This window comes from Micropterus salmoides, unplaced genomic scaffold, assembly GCF_014851395.1.
Source record: "Micropterus salmoides isolate LMB-PRFRI ecotype aquatic unplaced genomic scaffold, ASM1485139v1 Ms_hic_scaffold_9, whole genome shotgun sequence".
Lineage (NCBI taxonomy): Eukaryota > Metazoa > Chordata > Actinopteri > Centrarchiformes > Centrarchidae > Micropterus > Micropterus salmoides.
In genome coordinates this window covers 25,687,729-25,704,584 of record NW_024044681.1, presented here as the reverse complement: position 1 = coordinate 25,704,584, position 16,856 = coordinate 25,687,729, and the positions used below count along the sequence as shown (strand labels likewise).

The window sequence follows — 16,856 nt, the reverse complement described above, 5'->3', positions numbered from 1 at the left end:
TTCAGAATTGCTCTTGTGTGAACATGCACAATTCCCATTCTAGTGTGGTGTTGGTGATTTGTTTCCTTCAAATTCACCTGTCACCATGTATTTGATCCTGTCTGGAGTCACTCGTAACAGATGAGTCACCACTTCAATTCCCTTTGACTGTACATTGTTTGTAGAACCAAACTTTGCAGTTTTTACAGGGCCCATATGCAGTTTTCTTGTAAATAAACAAAAGAGCCATGTTTACATTCTGTGTAACTCACTAAAACCCAGTGTGTGTGTGTGGTCTAACAAACATGTTGGGTGCATTTCCTTCCTCATAAAACATATGCAAAGCCGCAGTTTTTAGTATTGTAATTGTTTACATACGTTTTTACTAGCTTTCAGGCTTCGTCTTCATTGTCTTTGCTGTCACATTGCTTCATATGCTGGTACATTACCGCTACCTGTCGATCAATTGAATTGTAGTAAACTATTGCACTTGCACCTGAATGCATCTGATATAGCTAAAAAGCCAGCCAATGAAACCTTGCTGCTGAGCCATTCATCATAAACTTTGGCTTTAAAACTTCATACAAGACCCAAACAAAGAAGTGCTGAATGCAAAATAGGTTAGTAACCTGAGGTTAGTGAAAATGTTTAGCTCAGCATTGGCCATCTAACGTTCGCTTCTTGCTTTAGCAGGTTAAAACCTGTTTTACAAGTGAGACGTAGTCAAGACAGGGTCAGATAGCAGGATCAAACAAATAACCAAGCAACAATAATAAACCAATCACAACAACATCATTAGGTACAACAGAAAACACAGCAAAACCAGTCTCCACAACAACATTTTGTACAACACCGAGACACAGCACAACATCACAAACATTTAGGTATTACATAATACCCTACATAGTAGCCTACTGTTCACAAAAAACAACAGTATTAGATTATAGATTTATAAGCTTATTAGCTACGACCTACAGGAGGTTAACTCCGACTGTCGTTCGTTATGAAAAGATGAATGAGGGTTTGTTTACTTACCAAGATTGTGGTGACCGATTAACGTAATCATTTATGTCCCGCTGGCTGCCATCACGTTAATTATTACCGTTGGCTGCAAACAGGTCACAGGTTTATTGTTGTTCATGCATCGTTACAGTTTTATTTAGTTATAACATTACAATGGGTTTGAGAGTCTGGGGGGGTGTTGACTTACAGTAGTTAATAAGCTGTCATTAGTTGTAGAGGCATTGTAAATTAGGATACATGGTTGTGCTGAGTAAGTGAAAAACTTACAGGTTTAATGTTGATCATGTAACGTTACAGTTTTATTTAGTTAGTTTTACACTGGGTTTAAGAGTCTGGGGGGGGTGTTGACTTACAGTAGTTAATAAGCTGTCATTAATTGCATTGCACATTACATAGTTGTGCTCTGTAAGTGAAAAACAGGTTACAGTTACAGAATTCCTTATAGCTACGCAGTTTTATAAGCAGCCTGGATTGAACACAGCAGGTGATACAACATTCATTATAACCACGAGAGACTTGAGACTTGACTTGGACTCTAGCTCAGAGACTTGAGACTTGACTTGGACTCTAGCTCAAAGACTTGAGACTTGACTTGGACTCTAGCTCAAAGACTTGTGAGCATCTCTGCTGACAATAGAGCAAACTTTCCCTTTAATAGCAAACCCTCAATGTACATCTTTTTACAATATAAGGAGTTGGCCACATTCTACACTCACCTTACTAGTACTGGGTTGGACCCCCTTTTGCCTTCAATACTGCCTTAATTCTTTGTGGCATACTTTCAACAAGGTGTTGGAAACATTCCTCAGAGACTTTGGTCTATATTGACATGATAGCATCATGCAGTTGCTGCAGATTTGTCGGCTGCACAACCATGAAGTGAATCTCCCGTTCCCAAAGGTGCTCTATTAGATAGAGATCTACTGCCTTTCTGTCATGTCAAACCAGTCTGCCCATTCTCCTCTGACCTCTGACATCAACAAGGCATTTTCATCCACACAACTGCCGCTCACTGGATATTTTCTCTTATTCGGACCATTCAGACGGTTGTGCATGAAAATCCCATTAGATCAGCAGTTTCCAAAATACTAAAACCACCCAGGTTGGCACCAACAACCACACAATGTTCAAATTCACTTAAATCCCATTCCCTCCCCATTCTGATGCTCTGTTTGGACCTCAGCAAGTTGTCATGACTATGTCTACACGCCTAAATGCATTGAGTTGCTGCCATGATTAGCTATTTGTGTCAACAAGCAATTGAACAGGTGTACCTAAAAAAGGGGGCGTTGAGCGTATGTTGACAAGTCATTTCATTTCCATTTTTTCTGAATATTTCAAGGTTTATGGATCATCCATGTTGTCTTAAAAGACTTTGAAAACAGTCGTTGACTGGGATGAGTCGTTTCAAGGTTAAGAATGAACTTTGAATCTCAATAAAATCATTGTCAAAGCTGGTGAGAAACTGCACTACTTTCTCATCTCGGGAAAGTGCTCTGAATGAACACTACAATTGAGGTCAAGAAGGTTTCAGAAAAGAAACAGCATGCATGGACCAGAGTTTCATAGAAAACACCATTAGGCAATGATGAGAGCACAACAAACCTCTTTAATGGGAGAGCAAGGAAGAATTTTATATAAACACCACCTCAAACATCACAGAGAGGTACCATTAACTTAAAAAAAAATCCATCTGAAATGATTACCCTCAGTACCAAGATTTGTTGAGGGGATCACAATGTCAAACACTATGAGATAAATCAAGATGTATTCATTGGACTAAACTAGCTGCAGGACCATTTATTTGCTGATGATGGTGCCAACCAACCTTCATGTAAAAGAACAAAGGCTTTCTATTTGGACAGATACTGTGCACAGATTCAAATATTCAATATTGCAACACCTACCGTGATGAATTACACCCTGTGGTATGTACTGTTGAAGAAGATGTTAAGACACATTTATCATAATTCTGTTATGCCTTTGGCTACTGCGAAACATATGAAAATCCTACCAAATGTCTTCATCATGCATCTGACAGTCAGCGAATTTGACGGCTTTCCTCAGGTTATCTGAGGTTTGATGTATCTTTTTCTCCAAAAATATTTTATACAGTGGAGTGATGTTTATTTGCAGCCCTTCTTTTGGAATAGTCAAATTATGCTCCATATTTACTAAAGGGTCACAATAAGGTTGGGAGGGGGAATCTTCACACCTTTGTTTGGGCTCAGGCAATATGTTTTATAGCATTACCATTTAGAGGTGGAAAATGGAAACAAACAGCTGCTGCACTTGATTTATCATCATTGCAGCAGAGAAAATTGTATTAACAAGAGCACAATTTTATCAGGCACACACAGAGGAACAGAGACTATAGCCAGGAGGATAAAGAGAGAAAGTAAAACAGTGAGTCTTCAGTAAAAGTTTAAAGTGGTGGTATTATGCTAATTTTCGGTTCAAAATCTTAATTAGGGGTTGTACCAGAACAGGTTTACATGGTTTAATTTTCAAAAAACACCGTATTTTTCCTCATATTGCACATTGCTGCAGCTCCTCTTTTCACCCTGTGTTGTACGCTCCGCTCTTGAGCTACAGAGTGATACATCTTACTTATACAAAATCTGTGTTGGGAGTTGCACGTGCGCAGTTCCCAGGTAAGGACTACTAGCCAATCAGAAGCAGAGAAGGGCGGGTCGTAAGAAACAAGGTAGTGTGATCCAAATCAAAGCCGCTTCAGACTGAGACCGTAACAGATGGTATAAGTAACTCACAAGTCCACAACCACACAACATCATTGTTCCACATCTAACAATAAACCACAACAAAAATCACCATATTTCAACTAAATTTTACATAAAAATTGGCCAAACAATTTGAACGTTTGCTCAGTAGCTTTCACATGTAACATTAGCATTATAGTTATAACTTTAGCTGTGTTAGCCAACGTTTACAACAACTCCGCACTTGAACAGTCTGTGAAGTTACATTGCCGTGTTTATTTTAAATATAATTCACAACCAATAAAGCATACTTACAGGTTGTGATTGTGAATTTCCAGGCCCAAACAGAGTCGGAGTTGCATCGTCTTTTAGGACTAAACGTTGAACTGTTGCCGGTGTTCTGACGATCTATGCTTCCTTGCCGAAAAATGTTACCATAGCGCAAATCGATAGACTGGACTCTACTCGGCCCTGCTCCGTTTTCCATATCAGGAAGTACCCAGAGATAGTACGTTGCAGGTCGTCATAGCGACGCCACACACAACTGCCGCGACATAATGCTCAATGCGACACACACACCAGCGATCCACACAGCTTTCTCTTTTTTCAGTTAAAACGTTTCAACATTACTCAGAATGTAAAGACAGATAAGCGGTATGAAAACCTTCCAGCTGTGTTTTCCTCTGCCGTTGTTGCTGCAGCGGTCTGTGTGACGGCGGGAGCAGAGGGCTCTGTGAGCGGGCGGCCTCACACGCTCCTCCCGTGGGTTGGCACAGGCATCACCCGCAGGTGGAAGCAGGTACAGGTACAACATTTCTACAATGGAAAACCAAACAAAGGCGAGTCGAGCCAAAGGGCCTCTGCTCAGACTAGCTTGGTTTGAGGGCGTGCCTGACCCCGCTAGCCGCTTGGCAAGCTTCATGACGCGTTTTCATTGTGACGTCACAAGTAAAGGAAGTGAAGGGCTGGACTACAAACGAGCTGTTTTCAAGCGGTTCAGAGCAGAGCTTTCTGTGGGAGATGGGAACTCCCTTTGGGCTGGACTTTGGGCTTTTTCACTTTGCAAACCTGTTACATGCACAAAAAATGTATATAACTCAATAAAGGAGAGGGGAAAAGCCAAAAAGCATAATACCACCTCTGTAAACAATGAAAACACTTTATTGGCATCAGTAAATATTTAAAAAAAAAACGTTTTGCAGGAGCTCTCCATTCAGCACCAAAACAACACAAGACTAAAGAGTAGTAATGCAACAGTCTATTAATATTAACAGGATTTTACCGTTGTGTTTCCCTCATTGGCCTATGGCTTAAATATAGATTGTTCCTGATCCAGTAAGTATGATGTGTTGAGTATAAATGTCAGAAACGGTAGTTTGCCAAAAAAAAAGTATTCATAACATGTATGTATGAGCTTTTTTATAGTGTGTATATATAGGAGAGTTTTTCTCAGTTGTCATAGGGATAGCCCAGTTATCATCACATGCCCTTAGATGCCTTTAGAGCTAAGTAAGATTAAAAGAGTACTGGAACATGAGACAACATGAGCTGTCTTTGAATAAAGATCCAACCGGTCACAGCATCAACTGTGAAGGGGTCAAAGGTCAGTGAACAGCTAGAGAAAGACCAAGGACGCCATCCACATTCAACGCCAGAGACCAGACACCTTTGAACGGTTGTCACGTGACCAAAGTTCCATACTCGGGCCACATGATTATAACTGAGCCAATAGCCAATTAAAAAGTCAATAAATAGACCATAGTTTTCTTATCTGTTTTAAGTTTTGAAGTCTTTTTGTTGAGCTGACAACATTAGGCTTTTAAACTAAGATTTTCTCACATTGTATAGCCTTCCTTTTGTGGACCCTCCTGGTAAATAAAGGACAGAAATGTGTCTGGAGAGGAGACTTAATGTAAATAATGTTATAAAAATAATTAAATATGTCTCTTTTTTCTACAAGAATATGCTTTTTTTGTTAGACGGCAGTTCTGTCATCAGGCCATTGTTATTATATTTGCAGAATATTGAGTCCAGACTGAAGGTGTTGTTGCCAGAAGATGTTGGAGCTGCTCTGATGGACGGGGTTGTCCTTTGCCATTTAGCCAATCACATTTGTCCTCGCTCTGTTGCCAGCATCCATGTACCGTCCCCTGCAGTGGTAAGCACACTGAAACTCCAAAAAGAATCTTTTTCATTTTAAATCACAAATGCCATAGAATCATAGATTCTATCTATGTGATAGCCTAATAAATGAGCTTATCATTTTATGTGAATTTAATAATTAGATGAAGTTATATGCATTATCGCCTACAAAACCTACATAACCTTACAGCTTTATGAAATATTGTTGTTTGTTCTGCTTTTTTCTAACATGACTGATATTCTGGCCTCCAGCCAAAGCTTAGCATGGCTAAATGCCGTAGGAATGTGGAGAACTTCTTGGATGCCTGTAAGAAGATGGGTGTCCCTCAGGTAATAATAATAACTATTCATCATTCATGTGTTACTTACTACAATGTATTGACTTTGTGTTGTTTTGTTCATATTATTATGAACTAATGTTTCTGCTGTCAACAGTGAAAACCTACAGTAATGATGACTGACTGTACTAAAGTCTTTTTGCAGGTCCTGTCATGCACACTCACTGGTCTGGTTTTCACATTTATTTAGCTGAGGCTCTAACTGATGGAACATTTGTCCTATAGCAAATGGAAAGCTATGCCTGACAAATAAGTATTCAAAATAAGTATTCAGATTATTACTACAAGACACTTATTTATGTCTCATACTGCAGTAACTACTGATAGAAATCTAATTAAGGGTCAGACTACCCATTTTACAGAAACACACATTTTTTACCTCTAGTGGCATTGAGCCACACTAGTAGTTTGTATGAAAGCCCAAAAAGGCCATAATAATTTAAATTTTATAAGCAACTAAATACTTATGGAAATTGTGAAATGTAAAATGACATTTAAATACCACTAAATGTATACCAGTGAAATACTCCATGTGAATTTATGTGGTTTGAATTCTGAAGTTGATGAAGGTAATTTCAAGTTTTTGTCAAAAACTTTTAGGATTTATAATTTCAGATTAGATCATTGTCTGACAGAATGTAACCTGATGGTGTCTTTCATATCAGATTAATTTTATTCTGGCTGGATTGCTTACCCTCAGTAGCCCAAATCTTCAAATTAGAATTTTTTAAAATTACCAACTTAAGTTTAGGCACTTGAATGTATCAGACCTATCTTAATTTATTAACAATGACAAAAACAAAATAATCTAGATTTTGACATAGCACAACCTGAAATTACCCTTTTCAAAGTAAATTTTGTAATGCTATAAATTCAGTGTTATTTGCAACCTATAAAGTAGTGATTTAATTCACAATTATTCAATTGCATATAAGATTAAGATATATTTTGCTTCCATACTTTTGATGTAATTGGTATTATCTGTCACTGAGAATTGGATTGGAGCTCAGTGGTATTTCATTTATGCTGCTGGTACAACATCTGCATGGTAATTATGATAAATCTGAATTTCTTGTGGTGAGAAAGAAATGTTTTTGGGTGTTTTGAGTGAACTGGTCCTTTAAAAAGTGACATGCAAAATCAGTGTAATAGAGAATTGTTGCAGAGTGCAGGGAATCTTATAAATGTGCTTTAGGCAACCACAAAGATCCTTAAAAGAGTGCCAAGTTCAGTACAAGAAAAACTAGCAATTATTTTAATTCTATATGTATTTTAATTAAACACAATCTGAAAATCAGTGATGAGAATATATCATAGAAATCTCTGAGAGGAATATCTCAAAACCTCAGAGCATAAATCTGTGGTTAGATATCACAAGTGGTAAAGTATGTTTCTTTTGTAAGTTGGTTGAACCAACCCTTGAGAAAATGAGGGAGCAGAGAAGCAATGTAAACCACACCCTTCTTCTTTCTTGTGTAACTGACAAAAGACATCTCTCTGCTAATTCAGGACAAGCTGTGTCTGCCCCATCACATCCTAGAAGAGCGCGGTCTGGTGAAGGTGGGTGTGACTGTCCAGGCTCTGCTGGATCTGCCTCCACTGAAGCCAACACAACTGTCAGCTATTTGACACAAGCCTGAATGCTGCGTCCAACCTACAGTCATCCAGCCAAACCCCCTCCCCAGCCCAAACCCACACCCAATCGCCAGGGACCAGAGAGCCCCTCGGGGCGAGGACCCAGTGGGCAGTGGGTCTTTGGCAGTCTGCTTCTGCCTGACTGAAACAGGAGATAGGAGGGAGAAGTCTAACCTCTGTCTCTTTATATGATGTCAGCCGCCACCCACTTCTCGTCCATCACATTTTCACTTGTATCCTGATCCTAGTTACTGGGGTCATCCTGTATGTGTGCAGGCTAACAATGTGACGGTGTGTTTCCCATGTGAGCTGCACAGTTTGGACTTGCCAAGGAGAGACAGACAAGACAATGGGTCTATAGAAAGACTTGTACATCCCTCTCAACATGCTTAGTGATTATTGGGTATGCAAGTGCCAGTACTGGCAACATATCCATGCTGGTATTGGAGACATTTGCGGTGAGGAGATGATAGACATATAACTTTACTCTTTCACCGAGGAGAACTAAGCTGCACACTGGCCTCGCAGCCACAAAACACTGACTAACCTCACGGGGTTCTTGAACTCATGAGTTTCTCTTTTGTGGAATTTAGTTTTTCCATGTTTTTTTTTTTTTTTACTTAGGTCCCTATTGTAGCTTCTTCAACAGTCAAACCTGATTCATAAATAGTGTTCACTTATTTGAAAGCGTTGCATTTGAACCATCACATCCCCACTGCTTTTTGAGGGAGAATGCAAGGCTCTGTTTTCATCTCAAACTCTAGTGTGGTTTAGTGTAAATCATGTGCAACTCCGTACAAGTTATTTCTCAATACAAACCTTCATGCACCAGGGGAAACCACTGTGAGAACATGTGCGTGGCTGTGGCCATAAGCACGACGGTCCTGTTTAGTAGCATTTTTTTTCATTGTACATTCAAAGGTTTCTGTTTTTGAAAAATATGCTTTTATACTTTCTTTCAAGTCATTGCCAATTATAACTTGCCATTTTTGTGGAGCTCACAGCATGTGTTTGCCATATTAGACGCAAAGCAGTTAGGATTTTACTGCTTTGCATAACCTCAGATGAAACATGTTTATACTTTTATGTGTTTGTGAGTGGGGGGGTTTTGAGTGAAGCGCCTCTGAATCAGAAAGGGGTTCAGTGCTGCTTAGTGGTGCTATGTCACCCTAGCAAACCTTCCACACATGGCACGAATATCTTATCCTACTGCCAGGCCCTGCTATATATGCTTTCCGATAAAATGCATTATTTCAGGGAAATTCAATTATTTATGTATTTATTCATTTGTTTTATATTTAAATGTTGTTGCTTTGTGCATCTTAGCCCTGACTACTTGTTCAGGTGTGGTACAACTTGATCCTGGTCTAAAAGCAGCTGTTTTAGACGGATTAGTATCAGCAGTCTCACTTGCTTTCATTTGAAATTGGTTGACACTGGTGTGACATTTCACTCACATACAAAATAAATATTTTCAGACCATTTGTCACTAGAGATGACAACAGTGTTGACAGCATGAAAAGGATTATTCTGTGGCAAACATTACGCAAGAGTTGATCAAATTCACAAAGGTCTACTTTAGAGTATATTTTTGAAAATTCAAGTTATGTGACAGTTAAAACAGAATTGTTATCTCCTCATAAAGATGCACTGTGTTTAATTTAACCATGGGTTAAATCTGCATTTAAGGATTATTAGTCCTACGGGCAAAATCAAACTTATTGTGAGCTGGTTGGCATGTTCAGGCAGCTGCGGTGCACCATTTTTTTAAAAGTAGGTCTCCAACATGTGAAAAAACAAAAATGATAGCGGATGTTGAAGAGAGGCACATTATGGGTTAATTATATCAGAAGTTAATTTAAACACACTACTCAAATGTGTAGGATAGAAATGTTCGTCAAATGAAACAGAAGAATTTCATGCAACATTTTTCAGATGAAGAGTACATCAGAGTACTCAGAGTAGACCTGTACTGTTTTTGAAAATGCACCTGAAGACTTCATAGCCTGCATGGACCTCTATTATAGTGACATGTTCATATGGCATCAATTAAATGACCTCTGCCAGTGGCAAAAGCTCTGCTAGTTCAGCTTTGGCTGCCTGTAGCTGACACAAAATGTTGATGTCTAGTGAAGACATACCTAATTATGATGCAAAAACTACTACACAGCTAAATGCTACTGATACACCAACATTAGTGTATTGTTTGTGTAGCTGAAACACCTTGAAATACAACAGTAGGCTACTGTCTCCCCCTCTGGCAGTGAGAGTAAACACACAAACACTGTTAATGTGCGCTCATGACGTATGCCTGCAGGTGAGCTCCCCCCAGGCTTGACTTCAGAGTTCAGTTCATAGTTACAAAAATTACAAGACAGTGATCCATTATTTGGATAGAGTAAATGTAATAGCTACATAGTTTACTCAAAATATTTGACAAATACAAACCTGTCCAAGACAGTAATGTGGCATCAGCACCCTTTCTTCCCTCAACGCTCTCCAGTGAGGAAAAGCCACACCAATGGTTATCCATGTTTGTCCTTGCTGTTGATTGCTTTGGTTCCAAATGCATCATTACCGCTGCGACAGCATGGGAACATCACAGACACTAGACTTAAAAACTCTGGTATACTGTAAATACATAGAGAGTTGCATGGCGGTGATAGGCTTCATCAGCACCGTGTGAACTTGTTTGGCGAGGGCTTCAATGTAAAGGATGATCATTTATATGTAAAAGTCCCGCACTCCAGCTTTAAACACCTTGAAAGTCCACAAATATCATCATGTTAAACAGCACTGTAACATCTAAAAACATGACATATTGTGCCTTAAAGGAAGGGTATTGCACTTTTATGTAATTACACTATTAAGTTTATAAAATGCACCTGTATTTTTTAAATCCACAAGTTTTTAACAATTAATTTGTTCTTCTGTTTTTCAGAGGATGTTTTAGATTTTGTGTTACATAAGCAGCTTTTTTGCTGATGAGCTACAGCTCTGAATGGATGCAGTACTGAGGGAGCATTAAGTTTGAGCTTGATGATCAATGTTAAACAACTCTATGGTTACAGTACATAGACAGCCATCTTCTGAGAGACTTGTACTTGAGGTTTAGTTCACTGAGTCTGGTATGACTAGTAAGAATCAGCTTTTACGTGTTATTTCTTTGTGTGTCATTGTACATGTCACGTGTGTGTCACATAGATGTGGATATTAAATATTCTTCCTCAGAAGCTCAGATTTCTCTGAATGGAAATAGAAAATGGATGACTTTGTGCCATCATTTTCCAAAGAAGAGATACCACAGAGATACAAAATAATACAGGTCTTCCAGGTTATCAGGCCTCCAGTGTAAAATATGGTCACATCCTCTCAGAATCTCATATGCCCGTTCCTAATGCGGGAAATTCCTATGAACTGTTATGATGACCTGCCCATTACACTCTTTTCTGCTGCTGCAGACAGGACATCTTTTATGCTCCGCATGTATTCATCAAACATGCAGCTTTTTAAAGGATATACATATCTAGAGTAAAAAAGTCAGTTAAAGTGTACAACAGTGGGCTGCATCTACTGAACACATTGACTGCATTTATTACCATGTGAAATGTTTTATGAAACACAAGCAGATGTCAAATCTGGAAATAAACTCAAAATTGTAGCACACAGTGCATTGTTAGCATTGCAGAAGCTGGCTGGCTATACCCGAACAAGTCACACAGCAAAGGCATTATCATAGAAGGTAGCATTGTAACTTCTCATGATCTTCGCCTGTCTATAGTTACAGGTTTAGAGACAATGAAGAAATTTCACTCATGTGTAACCTACCTCAGGTTTGCTGTGTCAAATGTTGGGGTTTAGATTCTTTTCTGATCAAAAGTTGAAATTGGTTTCTGATGCTTACAAAGTATCAAGAGTGTCTACGTGTGTATGCACTGTTGTATCATACTGCACATTGTCTTGAGTTTTCTAAATGACTCACAGTTTAACCACTTTGGGACTAAGTTTGAAATGTGATCCATTTTCATGTTACTAGCACTAAATTAATCACAAAAGGTTGAAAAAAAATTATGCCACACAGAGCCTATTTTGTGGATCAAACATTGTATGAAAGTTTTTCCACAATATGTGATGGGAGAAATTTAGGAGGATAGTATTTTGACCATCACACGCCCTGACAGCTCTTTGTTCTTGTAAAAATAACAACCCACAGCTGTCTTTCATTATATGGCTGGTGTAAGTGGCATGACTCACCCCTTTAGATTTATTTCATGATGTCCATGTTATCACGCACTCCATGCCTGGGCATGTTATATCTCTGCATGTTTTTATTCAAGTGAATATTATGGTGTTTTGTTTTGGTTTTGATCCTGTGCTTATTCTTTGTAATTGCCTTTAGTGTTTATCTTTTATTACCATCATTAATTTACACACATGCTGGCAAATGCATGCTGGAGCTGAGTGTCCAAATGAATCTGTAATAGCTTCCCCCCTCCTTCCTTTCATGTCTGTGCGAGCTAGCAGCTTACTAGAATAGGTGCGCTGTTTCCTGTGGGTGTTTGACACCCTGAAAAGTGAGATGGATCTGGGTCTGTTGGAGAGCAGAACAACTGTGACTTCTGTTTGTTTTCTGTTTGTATGCAGTGTTGCTATGTTATCATAGGTCACCACACTGATGCCTTATTCTTGTTTTACCTGCATAAAGTTTTTTTTACTGTAAATTAACCAAGTGCCAAATCACAAAGGCATCCTTTCATCGCAGCCTTCAGTGTTTGAGCAAAAGCTTTACTATGGCCACTATACTAACACTATAGACATATACAAATGCAACTCATGGCATTGAGCCTAAATGATGAACACACACACACACACACACACACACACACTATTATTTCATTACATGCCCATAAATACACTGACATGGTGTTTGGTGGCTGAAGTTGTTCTGCCTTTTCATACTGGCCGTGAAGAAATCCTTCAAAAGAATTCAGCCAAAACCAATAAAAGGCTTCAGCAGTCTGAGGCAGACAAATTCCCTGATTGTGTTTCCACGAACAGTGTTTCTTTGTTGAACTGTGGCAGAGGAACAGTAACGCAAAGGGGTAATTTCGTAGTAAAACTAACTTCAGAAGATACCCAATTGATTTGTCTAATTCAGACATCTGAAGCCTCGTATTAGCTTCGGCTGAACTTTGGAAAGTATTTTTACGCAGAATGAGAACAACGGATTTTGTCCCCCATCCCTTACACTGGAATCCCATCAAAAAGGAATTTTGTCAGCGCCGGCATGGACTGCAGGAATGATGGTAGTGACTGATAACTCAATATACATAAGAAAGAGTAACACAGGCTTGAAAAAATGTGAACCTGTCTTTTAAAAAGCTTATCATCTGAGGACATAGTGGTCTTTTTGGTGTTACAGATTTAAAATAGGTTTCCGGGAAGATATTTTATGAGGCCTGGGAGCAAGTCTGTTTGTTTTTGAGGAGTAGGAATGTACATTTTACTTTTAAGAGACACTCCCTTTACCACACCTGCAGTGAACGTGCTGACTTCTGCAACATAGAGAAGTCGGCACCTCTACAGATACTGTAGTGGTGCTGACGCTACAGAATCTGTATTGGTGAAGAAAACGGAGAAACATGAGTCATGTCTAAATACTACACTGCCAAGAAATTTCAAATGTATGCATATAAGCTTTTTGTATTTTATAACAAATCAAATGCATGCAAGAAAACCGAATGGCTGAAGTTGAACCTCTGTACATATCATCTGTATAAATTCCAGGGATTTCTTAAAAAACAAAAAACAAGCGTGGTTGATATGAAATAAAGTCAAACTCTTTGCAGATCAGTCTGTTATGTCTTTATTACATGCACCTCAGGCTCTGAGACACACCCAGTTATTTATAATGAGCTGGTTGCAGTCCAGCTGTGGATTACTGTCATTAGTGACTATCCTGTAACCGATTTCCAATTTTAGAAGGGTAGTCAGGTCAATATGCATGGTAAGACAAATTGTGGAAATTGGAATTCTATTGTGATTAAAGTAAGATGTAATTTATGGAATCAACCACCTAATGTGTAACACTCATAAAAAAGATCAACAGCTGTCAACGGGGCATAAACTTGTGCTTCTAATACTGACATTACAGTTTTTCTCAGTCGCTTTGGTGCATTTCTCGAATCATCCTTAACATTTGCAAAACAGTAAGTGCATTTCTCGAAACAGGTAGTACAAACAGCACAACACAGTGGATTACCTGCAAAAGCCCATAACTTGCTCAAAATCCTTAGTCTATCTCTCTAAAGCAAATCTTTATGTCATTAAACTTGTCAGTGCCATCAGAACGACAAGTCCTTGTGTCTTGTTTATGAACAAGCAAGTCAAAATGTTTAGCCATCTTGTCAATATAACAGTGTACTCTGTAAGTATTTTCTGATGTACATTTTGGCTAAGATTTTGATGACAATGATTGAAAATGCACAAGGCTGCACTTTTTTGGTATGGTATATATCACTTTCACCAGTACAAAGTTGCAGTGAGAGAGGACAGGAATCACAGCTATGCTTTTACTGTTCGTACTGTAATTTTTTTGACAGAGCAGGTCATTGTAAGAAGAAAAGAAAGAGACAGGACTGTTGCCTGTTGTATCACAGATTCTCTTCCATATCACAACAGATATCTTCATCAATTCAGGACACATTTACAAAAAAATTCTAATAGACATGTATAGAATGTCTAACTATATATACATTCATATATATATACGGAAGCCCTGATCAAATATTTTTTTACTCATCAGTTTCTCCTGATTTCGAGATAACCATAATGGTAACTATAGTGTGATTTGTTGTATCATTGGTTAGCTCACTTGGTAGAGCATAGGCCTTATAGGTTTAAGGTTGTGTGCTCAATTCTCACTGAAGACAATAGTGCTTTTATGATGTGCACAAGTGACGAGATGATATGGAGGTTCAACAATTAGTTTTGAGAATTTCAATTCTGATCTGAGAAATGCACCAAAGCAACTGAGAAAAACTGTAAAAAGCCACTTTGTGTCAGTTAACACCTGCAGTCTGCAGTTCCCCTCCCCAGTGTTATTCCAGTTTCCCATTCTGAACTGGTTCATGTCTCCAAGTCAGAGCACTTTTCTGTTTCTGCTTCTCTGAATCTGCTTCTCACAGCCTTAACTTGTCTTTGTTTCTCTGTTGAGCTTATCTCAAGTGTCATATTTGTTTTACTGCTCGAGCCCTGCCTGAGGTTGATCCTGAGGTTGTCTTTTCCATTCCTCTGTCAAAGTCTTTTCTGTCTGTCAGAGCTCAATTTGTATTTAACTTGTAATTACTTCTTCCTGGGAATCTATCACCCTATTCCCAGGAAAAATATAATTTCTCACCAACACAAGACTGAAGCTAAGTAATCATAGTGATTTTTCAAGTGATTTGTATAGTATTTTCTGATTTTATTCTTTCATGTTTGTGGATTATGTGACCATAGTTCTTAACAAACAATTCTTCACTGTCTTTTAAGTATGAACGCATTAAGCTGACTTGAGGTAATTACTGTGTACAGCCATTGTGGTGGTTTGAGGCATGGGAGCCTTGTTCTTGGACATTTTGTTGTAAGGTTAGGGATATTTTATGCAATCGATGCTGGTCGCCGTCCTGCACTCTGATTTGGGGATGAGGCTGGTGTGGGGTTTTTTTGATTTCGCATTTCACTTAGTTCACACTTATTCTAAATTATTTTTTTTTGCCAGACACCTGAACTGTCAGCTACCATTTTATCATGATAAAAAAAATAGAAGAATAAATCACTGCAGCTGAAAAGTTGGTCCAGTAATATGGCCATATTTTATGGTTGGATTTTAGTATTTACCTTCAGCCAGTTGCCAGGTGGTGTTAATGAGGTTTGGATAGCTTGTCTCTGTACTTGCAAACATCCTGGGTTTCTGTGTTTGTCCTGGGAAAAGGAAGATAATTTTGGCACGGATTCCTGATTATTACCAGCTGTATTCAATCCAAGTCTGTTATCTCCTCCTCTTTGTTCCTCTCTTTTAGAGTGAACCTCTGTTTCTCGACTTACCTTCTCTTAGCCTCTGCTCAGGTCTGTCTAACTTACCGCACCAGTTGATTCCTCTTCATTCTGTTTTCTGTGGTCTTTACCCTAAGAAATCCTATTTGTTTCCAGCTTCCGTGCTTCCCCTCCTGATCTGATCCCTGTCTCTCCTGCCACAAGGTCGTCCTCCCAACCTGGTCTACTAGTCTCTCCAGCTTCTGAGCTGCCATCCCGAGCAATCTCACTTGTGTCTGCAGCTCAAACTGTTGATTTATTTCCGAGTGGATCGGCCAATCTCTCCAACCTCCTGGCAGTCTTTCTGAACAGTCCTGTTTGCTTTTCCTGATCCTAATGCCTGCATGACTGGTTCTGTGGTTCTTCCTGATGTGTGCCTCTTGGATGAACCTGTCCTGTTCCTGTTTTATCTGCCTCTGAACCATATGTACCACTGCTGTTGCTTCAATTTACTTCCATCTCTTCCATACTTTCACTTGCTATTTTGAGTGCACGAGTGCCAATTATGTCATTTGCTAGTGAACCCAGATGGTCTACTCATTACGGCCAAAAAGTTGAGTGTGCAACGCAGGACACTTCTCACCCTCAATAGTTGCCATCGTGGCTACATACCGAAAGGGGATGGACCACCGAATTATTTTTAAGCATGTGAAAATGGCGGCTGAGGAAGCTGCAGTGGTTGTGATTGTTTATTTTCAGTCATTTTAAATCAAATTTACTCAAATTTAAATCAAGTCAAGATATTTTGGTAAGTGAGAGTCTCTGATCAGCCTGGTTACAATTCGCCATTAAAAAAAGAAGAGAAGAAAGCAGTTCAGGAAGTGCACAATGGCTGTGTTGGATTTCAGACAACATTACCCTGTCAAAATTCACACACTACACAAATAAGTACATAGTGTACACAGTATACTACATGTAAGTGTGCAAATGGAAGTATCTGAAT

General features: G+C 38.9%; 1 protein-coding gene across 1 annotated transcript in view; it reads left to right on the top strand.

Moving 5' to 3' along the window:
* The window catches only part of lrch2 (leucine-rich repeats and calponin homology (CH) domain containing 2), a 29,713-nt gene extending 20,378 nt beyond the window's left edge, over window positions 1–9,335 (top strand). Inside the window, exons 19-21 of the mRNA XM_038708925.1 lie at window positions 5,743–5,880; window positions 6,117–6,194; window positions 7,712–9,335. Coding sequence (XP_038564853.1) covers window positions 5,743–5,880; window positions 6,117–6,194; window positions 7,712–7,831 — 336 coding nt within the window. The 3' untranslated portion in view covers window positions 7,832–9,335. The remainder of the gene's footprint in view (window positions 1–5,742; window positions 5,881–6,116; window positions 6,195–7,711) is intronic.
* The last annotated feature ends 7,521 nt before the right edge of the window (window positions 9,336–16,856 follow it).